At 40.7% G+C, this 12,033-nt stretch overlaps 1 protein-coding gene across 7 annotated transcripts in view; it reads left to right on the top strand.

The window, feature by feature from the left end:
- Positions 1-12,033, top strand: part of HPS3 (HPS3 biogenesis of lysosomal organelles complex 2 subunit 1) — a 38,363-nt gene that overhangs the window by 12,489 nt on the left and 13,841 nt on the right. For all 7 annotated transcript variants that reach the window (XR_012380186.1, XR_003210000.2, XR_003209998.2 and 4 more), the window contains exons 6-9: positions 4,323-4,404; positions 7,662-7,816; positions 9,840-9,948; positions 11,801-11,982. Coding sequence is in view for 2 of the 7 variants with exons in the window: in XM_025880810.2 (XP_025736595.1) it covers positions 4,323-4,404; positions 7,662-7,816; positions 9,840-9,948; positions 11,801-11,982 (528 nt within the window). In the remaining 5 variants the exon portion in view is untranslated. The remainder of the gene's footprint in view (positions 1-4,322; positions 4,405-7,661; positions 7,817-9,839; positions 9,949-11,800; positions 11,983-12,033) is intronic.

Genomic DNA, 12,033 nt, shown 5'->3' with positions numbered 1-12,033 from the left:
CAAGCAACCGTGAATAAGGTACACCATCTGCTTTCTAAAGCAACAGCGTGAAAGAAGGCCAGAGACACATACATGGGGCACAAACACTAGGGGATTTGTGAAAAATATCTTTAGACTTTGTGAAAGTGGTGTAGGCACTTCAAGGAGGAAAATTACTTCTGGCTGAGTCATACAGGAAAGTTTTTTGTGCTTGAAGTGAGAAAAGCTAGTTAGAGTCTACAGATGTAGATTAGAAGAGAAGGGCATTATAGATACGGGGAAGACTATAAACAAAGGCTATGTCTAGTTTTGTAGGAGCATCTAATAATTAATTGCGTAGGACAGTGATTTTTAATTTTTTTCAAATGAGTGATAGTATGAGAAGCTACAGTAGGTGCTGGAATATATTCAGACAGCATAAAACTCACCTGAAGGTTCTGCTACTCACTCATAGTGTGGTTGCTGCCCTCTCCCCCCATTGTCTTGATGTAAGGAGAAATGCTGTTGTGTGTTTCCTAAGTGAACACTGTGGAAGTAGCTAGTCTCAATTTCCAACATGTTGCACATAGTGATGTTCTTTAGGAAGAAGCTGAAATGCAGAGAAGTGGTGCAAATAATGCTCAAGAGAGAGCTCAGGGCTTTGAAAATTAAGGACTTCTTTAACGTTTTGATCAATAAAGTGATGTGATAAGAGCACTGCTTTAAGAAAATTAGTGGTGGCTGTTATGCAGGATGGATTGAACACAGGTAAATAACCTACTGAAATGGTTTGGGGAAGGATAACCAGGGGCTGTAGCAGAGAGAGGACAAGGAAGAATAGATGGGAGAGGCTTTGGCAAGAAAATGACAAGACTTGGTGTCTGCTGGGATGGTGGGAATGCAGGAGGCATGAAAAACCTTGCCAGAGTGCTGAGGCTGCTCTTATGAAAGAGTGGAGGAGGGTGAAGTGTGGGGCAAAAAGGAAGTTTGGTTTAGGCATTTAAGTTTGAGGCGCTTAGAGAGTATCAAGGGGAAATGTTAAGTAGGCTTTTGGACACAGAACTGAAGATTAGAAAAGAAAGGAAAACGTAGATGTTTTATTACCATAAAAAAAGAGCTGTCGAAGTAGGGAGCATGGCCCCCAGAGTGTGCAGCAGAGAAAAGTAGTTGGAAAACTAAACTCTGGTGAAGGTCATGTTTAGGAAGGGAGAGAAAGAACAGAAGGATTTTCAAGAATCGAAAGAACCTAGGGAACTACAGCATCTTAGAAACCAAGGAAAAGGGGTGCCTGGGTGGCTCAGTCGTTAAGCGTCTGCCTTTGGTTCAGGTCATGATCCCAGGGTCCTGGGATCAAGCCCCGCATTGGGCTCCCAGCTCAGTGGGAGTGCTCCTCCCTCTCCCACTCCCCCTGCTTGTGTTGCTGCTCTTACTGTCTCTCTCTGTCAAATAAATAAATAAAGTCTTAAAAAAAAAAAAGAAAAAGAAACAAAGGGAAAACTAGAGGGAGAAAGAATAAAATATTTCTTTTTTTTTTTTTAAGATTTTATTTATTTATTTGACAGAGAGACACAGCGAGAGAGGGAACGCAAGCAGGGGGAGTGGCAGGCAGAGGGAGAGGGAGAAGCAGGCTTCCCGCGGAGCAGGGAGCCTGATGTGGGGCTTGATCCCAGGACCCTGGGACCATGACCTGAGCTGAAGGCAGACGCTTAACGACTGAGCCACCCAGGCACCCCTAAAATATTAATTTCTGTCCCAAAATATTGATGCAAAAGACTATTAATCTTTATCTGGTTGCATAAAGGGCACTGAGAATTTAGTGTCTGTCTTAAATATAAGTCATGAATTAGTTTGGAATGTAGAGTCCTGAAAACACAGTTATGGGAATTTGAAGGGACTTAAAATGTGTGGGTTTTGCCTGTCTCCAGATAAGAAATTATTGAAGTTTTTCTTAATATCAGCACCAAATTACATTCTGACATCATTAACTTGACTGTGGAAGCACTAGACGTTAGAATAGCCGTTGTTATATGTAAATTCAGATTCTTAATAAGGATCCCCACCCCTCTTTTTAAAATCCTATATTGGTTGAACTTTTTACATATTATTTTACCCAGTAAATACATGTTTTAGAAATATCTTGACCCATAAGTTTGTTTTGAAAAGTTTCTTGAAGCCTGGTACGTTTTTTAAAAAAAGCAATAGAAAAAATTTTTAAAGAATCTAAGAACAATATAAAATCATGTAAAATGTCATCCTTATAGAAATACATAAATGGGAAAGCCCCCCCATAATCCTACTCCTCAGAGTCAACCATGGCAACAGTTGGTGTGTATTCGGGGCGCCTGGGTGGCTCAGTCAGTTAAGGGTCTGCCTTCGGCTCAGGTCATGATCCCAGGGTCCCGGGACCCCAGCCCATCCTCGGGCTCCGGGCCCATCGGAGAGTCTGCGTCTCTCTCTCCCTCTGCCTCTCCCCCTGCTCATGCTCTCTCTCTCTCTCTCTCTCTCTCTCTAAAATAAATAAATAAAATCTTAAAAAAAAATTGGTGCATATTCATCCAACTTTAAAAAAAAAGTACATTTACTGCTATGATTTGTTTTTCATAGAAGTGGATCATATGATGTCCATTGGTCAGCAACTTGCTGCTTGACTTGGCAGCATATCCTGGACATCTTTCCATGCCAACACGTTTCAGTTCATTTTATTCTTTTCTTATACTACTGCTTAGTATCCCAGCGATAGCCAACAGCTGGATTACTATAGGTGGAAGGGATCCAGAGGACCACCTTTTTATCTCTGAAGTCTGACCGTCATTTATCTTTATGGTCACAGCTACTCTCACCTTTCCTTCTGACCCCATCACAGGTGCTTTTTTGCCTCTCACTGTCTCCAAGTCCCTTCTACCTCTCACTGTCTCCGAGTCCCTTCTACTCATTTTACTTCCTGGTGCTAACTCTATTCTAGATTTCTAAGTGGTGGTGCTGCTGTTCCAGCGATTATCACGACTCCAGAGGTCATTGGTGGAAATGGACTTGCGGAAATTGACAGAGATGGCAATGGGCTGAGGCTGCAGTGGAAGCCTCCCAAAACAGAGGGAGAATGCCCTGAGTGATACCTCTTACCCTACATTGTGCAAAATCTCCCAACTGTGAAAATGTCAGAATGCCTTCCTTATAAAGAAGCATTTCTCCTATTTTTAAAAAATATCTTATTTATTTATTTGAGAGAGAGAGAGAGCACGAGTGTGCATGCTCAAGTGGGGGGAGGGGCGGAGGGAGAGGGAGAAGCAGACTCCCTGCTGAGCAGGGAGCCTGACGAGGGGGCTTGATCCCAGTGTCCTGAGATCATGACCCTGAGCTGAAGGCAGGTTCTTAACTGATTGAGCCACCTAGGTGCCCCAAGAACTATTTCTTCTATTATAAGATCAATGCTAGGTTTGCTTTATTTCAACATGGTTCATTTTTAATTCTCCTACTTTTTAATTTGCTTTTAAAAATTATTCCTGTGGGAAAAAAATAAAAATTATTTAGTCCTGTGAATCTACTACGAGATGGGTTTTGTAGCAATTTCTAAGTTAACTGCTTTTAATGTCGGTATTGGAGTGTTGACTTATCCACTAGTCACCAGGCATCCATTGTGCACTGACTGTGGGGTCTCTGGGTCATTTTCCAGTGCAGCAGCAGCCTGGGGTTGTGTAAAGAGCTAGAGGAGTGTGAGGAGTAAGAAGACCTAGGATCTAATTTGGCTCCATCCTCCAGAGATGTCTTAGACCAGTCATAAGACTTCCATGCCCTCATCTTTAAAACAAGCTTCTGGAGTAGATAATTCTCAAGATTCCTTCAGATAGTCTGTAATTTTCTGTTCTACCATTGGATATGTGTTTGCATAACCTAAGTCTGTTGTCCAGCATAATCTAGGCTCAATTACATCCTGAGATGAGTGGGATAGAGATAATAGGAAACTTAGGTTCTAATCTTGGCTTTGATAATCACCTCTTTTTACCTTGAACAGATCCTAGGAACATCATTTTGTCTGTGAGATATTGACCCAGATCCATGGTTCTTAACTAGAAGTGTACAGCAGAGCCACACGTGGAGCTTTGTAGAAATATACATGTCTAGATTCAGCTCTTAGAGATTATGATTCAGTATGGGTGAGGTGGGGACCAGGTGTATATTTTTACAAACATGCCACGGGGATTCTGAGGTGCTCTCTTTGTTAAGAAGCAGACTAATCATCAGCATTTGACAAATACTTGAGTCTTCCCTCCCCACCATTGCTGTTTGTTTCTGTGAAATCCTCCCAACTATGGGCATGTTGGTTATTGGCCTCTGCTTTGCTCAGTGGTGTCTCTCCTCTTCCTTAGCAACAACCTACAGTGTTTCACAGTGCGGTGCAGTGCGGCGGCAGCTCGTGAGGAGGACCCATATGTGGACACCACCCTGAAGGTTAGAACTGGTTTATGATGACAACAAAATCTTAAGATCAAAAAGGGATACATGAATGCTTACAGATTTGCTCTTGGGTCTAAATTGGTGAACATTAAAGGTCTTAAGATCTTGTTTATCAAAATAGAACTTTTGGATGTAAAATAGTGAACATTTTGTGATTCATGGTTTAGATGACAATTTTTAAGATTACTTTGAAAACATTTCACTCAGAATTTAGGTGTAGTGCATAATTTTTAAAATTTGGTAAAGAATATGTGTAGTGTAGGGGCGCCTGGGTGGCTCAATCAGTTAAGCGTCTGTCTTCAGCTCAGGTCATGATCCTGGGGTCCTGGGATCGAGCCCTGCATCGGGCTTCCTGCTCAGTGGGGAGTCTGCTTCTCCCTCTCCCTCTAGCCCTCCCTCCTACTGGTGCTCTTGCTCTCTCTGATGAATAAATAAAAAATATTAAAAAAAAAGAATATGTGTAGTGGAACTTCAGAGAGAGTACTTTACAATTATAGTGTACTACAATTTTATTCTTTTTTAATGGAAACAGTGGTGACACTTGTATATAACTATTAACAAAGCCCTATAGAAATCGGTGTGTTCAAGAACACAAGTGCATGAAAATGATTTATTGATATTTTTTGTTTTGTTTTATCAGATATGTCTATAATGTTTTTCTGTAGTCTTAATCTAAGAGTTAATGGATGAGCTAGGTTATTAACCTCATTTTGAGTGAGAAGTAATATGCTTATTCTCTGAAAATCTCTTGACCACAAAATAACCATAGGCAGTTTTATGATGAAATTCTGTATTTTCTGATCTTGAATTTCTGTTCTCAGAAATACACCGATTCTTTGTGTGATATTCATCATATGCTATTCCACTTCTCAGGTATAAACTACTTGAATGGATGTTTGTTATAAAGTTACATGCTGCAGGAAACTCCCAAATTATAATGGCCTATATTTTTTTTTTTGGTAAAGATTTTGTTTATTTATTTGAGAGACAGTGAGTGAGTGAGAGAGAGAGAGAGCGCATGATCGGGGCAGAGGCAGAGAGAGGGAGAAGTGGGGCTCGATCCCAGGGCCCTGGGATCATGACCTGAGCCAAAGGCAGACACTTATCTGACGGAGCCACCCAGGCGCCCCATGATGGCCTATATTTTATAAGTTAGTTTATGTCTGTCTGGCACCTGGAACACCTTTTCCTGGAAAATAAGTGTTCACTACTGATGGTTATGTTAATAAGCCAGCACTTTGTAGTGCTTAATGTGTCTGAAGTCCTCTTCCACTATCACCATCACCCAAGTTGTGACATGTGATAGTGTTTTCCGTGATCTGAGTTCTCAGTAACTCTTTCATGCAATGGCCTGCCTGTAGCTTTCTGTTGCTGACCAGGCATACTGCCTACCTTCAGCCTCTTAAGAAACCCAACTTACAGCTTCCCCATGCCTTTCTATCTGTGTTTAAGATAACACACATAGCCTTTTTTTTTTTTTAAAGATTTTTATTTATTTATTCATGAGAGACACACACACAGAGAGAGAGAGAGAGAGAGAGGCAGAGGGAGAAGCAGGCTCCCAAGGAGCAGGGAGCCCGATGCGGGACTCGATCCCAGGATTCTGGGATCATGACCTGAGCTGAAGGCAGACGCTTAACCATCTGAGCCACCCAGGCGCCCTAGCCTTTTTTTTTTTTAAGATTTTATTTATTTGACAGAGACACAGTGAGAAAGGGAACACAAGCAGGGGGAGTGGGAGAGGAGAAGCAGGCTTCCCTTGGAGCAGGGAGCCTGATGCGGGGCTCGATCCCAGGACCCTGGGATCATGACCCGAGCCGAAGGCAGATGCTTAATGACTGAGCCACCTAGGCACCCCCACACATAGACTTTTCAAGAGCGTATTTTAGAAATAAAGGTTATTTCCCTAGTAAAAATGGAAAGCCAACAGATTCTTTGTCCCTCTCTCCTTCTCCCCACACCTTGCTTTGCTTTTTTGTTTTCTGTTTTTCAAACCTCAGAAAGACATAGGCTTACATAGGTGGTGATGCTGGAGTGAGGGGTACATAATAGATTGAGGTAGGTTCAATCTGCATTTGAAATTAAATCATGTTGTAGGTCTTCTCAGAGTCTCCTAAAACCAGAGAGAAGGAACAAGGAAGAGAGGGAGGGAGATAAGAAGAGAGATGGGCAGCTAGCTGGTGGGGGATGCTGCCCTTGAGGCCAGTCCTCTTGGAGGTGGCACAGGGAAGGACAGTGATGGTCACACTTCATGGCTCCCCCTTTCCTGGGACTCTACCATTCTGAAATCCTAGCTACAACCCGAACCAGCACACGTTTAGCCCTCTTGCCGACTCAGACTTTGGGAGCCACGGCGTCTGAGAAAGATTTTACAACCTCAGAATGTGGTCCAAAGTGTACATCTTGCCTCCCTTTCCTCTGAGATTCTGTCTCCTCAGCACTAGCTAAGGCCATCTTATCTATTCTTAGGAATGAAGAAATAGATGGAGATGTTGCCCCAATCGCTTTGTACAAAAGGACAGTGAAGATGACCTCAGAACCCAAATAGTGTTAATGGAAGAGAGGCCTGACAGTATCATTTTGTGAGCTCTCAGGAACAGCTCTTCTCTTACCTCATCCATTATACTTGATTAGTGCTCCCTTACAGGGACAGGAGCCTGGCTCCTCGGCCAGGATTTCCTCCCCTTTACCTGACATACCCAGCCAGTCATCCATTCCAGGCAATGTTTCCACCTAAGGAGCTAACAGTCGGGCCATCTGAACATGCAAGCATTTCTCTTCCCTGTACACCCATCCACTAAGAAACCATTTATGTTCTCTCTGTGCCATAGAATGACCTTTTATAGTGTCTGATTTTTCCTAGAAACCACATTGGGCCATATCCCTGAGCCAGCCCACTGTTAGTGGGGATTTCTCTAGGCGCAGGTTACCAGCCCACAGGTGTGCTCCGAGAGCCACTGTCTAAGCCACACAGGAGTTCCCACAGCTGCAAGGGGCTCAAGAGCACCTGCTATCTGCATTCACTCAGTCAGCAAATACTGAGTAGCTCTTCGGCAGGCACATATGTAACAGGTAGTTGGTTACATAACTTTAGACAGGAAAACCTCCTGCTCTAATAAGGTTAGGAATTCAGATTGTTTTTTTGGAGGGGGGTGGACAGGGGAGCAGGACAAATAAACAGACTGGTTTTTGAAGGTTAAAGTTCCTGTACATTTATTCCTTGGTTAAATTTGTGATTTTTCCTTTACTAGGCTTGCCCACCTGTCAGTATGGATGTCTGTGCTTTAAGAATACAGCTTTTCATAGGCTTGAAAGCCATTTGTCACTTTAAAAACCACCTGATACTTTTGACCAAGGCAGACCCTGAGGCCATTCCAGAGAGAAGAGAATCACCCAAGAGGCTTCTGTAAGCATCCCCACACTTCCACACATTCCTGCCAACGTTTCTGGAAAGAACTGTTACTGGTATATTTTGTGTGTGTCCTAGTTTATCTTTTTAAAAATCAAAACAAAACTTTGAATGATTAGATGGTTTGTCTATGTTGTTTTTTTTTTTTTCCCAGAGAAGGAAAAGAAGGTTCTAGTGGTCTCCATACTATCCTTTATATTAACCTTGGAATTTTAGAAGAAAATGGATTATAAAGTAGTTCCAATAAAAATCTGTGTAATTTTAGAGAAGTTAAAGGACATCCTCTTCAGTGTAATTAATAGGAAAGACAGAGCCTCTAATGTTAATCCAAACTACAAGGCTCTTTACCACTTTTTTCTTTTTTTCTTTGACCTTTCAGTGGTTATGTTTTTATCCAAGTATTTTCTGGTATTTCAATTCAAAAGACATTAATAATGCATTTCTTACCTTGAAGTACATTCATGACATATAGATATGTGCTGATCGATCTTAAAATAAAATTGCATTTTGATAACACTGATCTCTGGGTGACTCTCTTGGATTTTCTGCTTTTACATTGTTTGGGATAGAACACTTAGTTCCAGACTAGTTATGCTTTTGTTCAACATTTTCTGTTCTGTGAACTTATGAGTAGGAATTAAATGATAATGATGATGATGATTTGTATGTTCTCCTATGAATAATTTAATCAGGAAAGAAATCCGTCTGTGGAAGAGAAGCAGATAGTGTACAGATGGTCCCATACTTATGTTAGTTTGACTTACAAGTTTTTGATTTTACAACGGTGTTGAAGGCAGTACCCATTCGATAGAAACTGTACTTCGGATTTTGAATTTGTTATATCACATGTGGTATGGTATTTTTTGGTGATGCTACACAGTGGCAGCCATGTGATCGTGAGGGTGAACAACCAATACATTTACATCCATACTGTACCCATACAATCATTCTGTTTTTCACTCTGTACAGTAGTCAATAGATTACGTCAGATATTCAACACTTTATTATAAAATAGGCTTTGTGTTAGATGATTGCTACTGTAAGTGTTCTGAGCAAGTTTAAGGTAGGCTCGGCTAAGCTCTGATGTTTGAGAGGTTAGGTGTATCTGATTTATGGTATTTTCAATTTTTCATGGGTTTATTGGGAGGTAGCCTCACCGTAGGTCAAGGAAGAGCTGTATTTCTAGTCAAACTGGTTTTTATTTTTAACATAAGTTTTTGCTTTTTTAAATTTTTTGTGCTTGTGCTTTGTCCCACCAACAGGAATAATCAGAGGTTGATTTGGGTAACTGGTCACTCAGAGCATGCACGGGATGGCCTGAGACTGACTGATTCTAAAAGCTTTCTGGCAAGAGGAAGAACAATTTGCAATCTTGCAAATTATTGACATTTTATTGTAATTGGACATTTTAAAAAATTCTATTTTTAAGTGATTTAAAAAAAAATCCTAACCTACTTGAAAGTTTCTTTGGTCAGAGGTCTACATTTTAAAAAGATTGTATACTAAAGAAAATGCATCACATATTGAAAGCAAGAGATAAGAGAGTGCTTGAACCCATGGTTATATGTGTCTTGCGTGTTTTCCCAGCAACCCTGAGTGTTTTGCCTCGTGTTCTGTTGCAGCTTCTGCTTAGATTGGTGACATAGGCGTGCTGGACTCCTGCAGGCCATGTGCACGAGAGATACTGGGCACAGACACTCTCACAGCCAAGTCTTTCTTCCTTTTGAGGGGTCTTGCCTGTTCTTTGAGCATTTTGCCCATTTAAGAATTCTTGTGGAATAAATTGGAAGCAATTGGTTTGTCAGTACATGAGAGCTGTCGAATTTTAAATGCTGTAGGCCTATGTAGCATTGTGAACTAATGTTGTATAAAAATCCACTGTACAGATAATCACTGAAGAAAATACTAAATGAAAATGATTGCATAAATCTTTTTAGGTGTCCAATATTTACCATTTAAGATTGCCATTTATTAATTCTGTGTCTTATCTTGTAATTCTTATCTTTTGTTTTGCTTTTAGTTCTAGAAAAGGAACCAGTGGTAAGCTTAAAACACCTCCTGTAGCTGAGGCTGGGTGGAATTTGTATATTGTGGATACGATCTCACCAGTGCAACTGTACAAAGAAATGGTACTCCTTTCAGACTTCCAATTCTTATTTGTAGAAATTTAGAGTCAAAGCAATGCCCCCATATTGATTCTAATGATCGCACATTCAGAGTGCCACAGCCAACCAACTTTCAAGCTCCATCTGGCAGTAGAGTGTGGATCTTTAGTCACCTTCTCGTTTTCAGAGCTCCTGACATTTGAGGAGCCAGTAGAAATTCCGTTCACTAAAATAAGACTTCCTTATTCATACCCACCCTCCAAAGAGGACAGATTAACCAGTCTAAGCATAAATAGCCTTTGACCTTTACTTTGAACCCTAGCAAAGAGAACCAGGAAATGGAGCTGAAAGAAATCTTAGATCATTTATCCCCATCTCACTCTATGAAATATTAGCAGATTGTCTTAGGGCCTGCGCACCTGCAGCATTGTCTGTTGGGTAGTGGCCCAGAGGGGGGCACCCTTCTTCCTTTTTTAAGAGTGACAGCTGCCAATTCATTACTTGCAATTTTTTTAACTCTTTATTTTGAAATAATTTAAAACTTACAGACAAGTTGCAAGGATAAGAATAGTAGAAATAAAACCCTGTTATATTCTCCACACAGATTCACCCATAGTCAACATTTTACCCCTTTTGCTTCTCTCTTTCTCTCTCTTTTTTGTGCTTTTGCACTTTCTAAACACACACACACACACACACACACACTCCCCACTCCCCCCACCCCCGCCCCAGCCCACACGCCAGGATCCATTGGAAGGTAATTTACATGCCTCAGAGCCTAATGCCCTTAAATACCTCACTGTATGTTTCCTAAGAATCCGGGTACTTGTTTACATCACTGAAGTACCGACAAATGCTTAATAAATTTAACAGGACACATATTCCAATGTTGCAGTTGACTCAATTATGACCTACTAGTATCTCCCTTCTCCAGTACAGGGGCCAGTCTAACATCAGGTAGGGCATTTAATTATGATGTCTCTTTGGCCTCCTTTAATCCAGAATAACTTCATAGCCTTTATTTTTTGTGGCATAGACATTTTTTAAAATAAATTTTTGCCCCTCCACCTTTTTAAATTTTTTATTATTTATTTTCTTCTTGTTTAGATTCAGGTTATGTATGCTCATTCTCAGCCAGAACATTACATAGGTGACGTTGTGTCTTTTTCAGGGTGTTACATCAGGAGGCACATGATATCTGTGCCCCTCATTGGTGATGTTAATTTTGATCATCAGGTCAAGGTTTTGCCTGATTTGTCCCTGGCATTTTAATGCTGATAATTATATTGGCTTTGCCCTGTCCTTTTAATCTTGCTTAATTGAAAGTCTTAAAACTTAATGTAGATGATTCGCTTGCTGGAATCTGAAAATACTGATGGACTCAGATTAGCTAGTGATAATTTTAATAAGCCCACTGTGGGTTATAGAAATAGGCCAAGTAGAACCTAAATTTACTGACTGAAACTACAATAAAGGAAGCATAGTCAATCTGAATTTAAGATTTAAATCACAGAACTGAAAAAAGTTAACTGTTTCACATATGTTTGTTAGCCTTATTGAACTATGAACAAATTATTGCTAAGTTAACAGTGTTATTAGTATTACAGTGTTATTTGTACCTTCTCTAGTGATTAGCACTGTTTAACAAGGGAATGTTTACAGTCATGTATGTATTAAGCTGGCTCATGGATTGTGGGGGAAAAGAACACCTCAGCTAGGCCCTATCAGAATGATAAATAACCACTTTTTAGTTTTTTAGGATTTAATGTGTATAAATATGAACTCTACTAACAAAATATATAGATATTCTTAAGAACCAGGAAACTTTTGGGTGTGTTTCTGCAGCAATATTAGCTGCTGGCCTTTTTTGTTTCAGGTAGACTACAGTAATACCTACAAGACTGCAAAAACCCAGAGCTGCATCCACCTTCTTAGCGAGGCTCATCTGTTAGTGAGGGCTGCCTTGATGGATGCCAGTCAGTTGGAACCTGGAGAAAAAACAGAGCTTTTGGAAGCATTTAAAGAAAGCTGTGGGCATCTTGGAGACTGCTACAGCAGGTTGGTGATGCTTCTTAGAAACTTGTTAGAGAAGCCATCTTGAGCTTTGGG

Source organism: Callorhinus ursinus, unplaced genomic scaffold, assembly GCF_003265705.2.
Source record: "Callorhinus ursinus isolate GAN/ISIS: 27379988/994484 unplaced genomic scaffold, GSC_fseal_2.0 scaffold1, whole genome shotgun sequence".
In the NCBI taxonomy this organism is placed as follows: Eukaryota; Metazoa; Chordata; class Mammalia; order Carnivora; family Otariidae; genus Callorhinus; species Callorhinus ursinus.
This window is presented reverse-complemented; position numbering and strand designations above follow the sequence as displayed.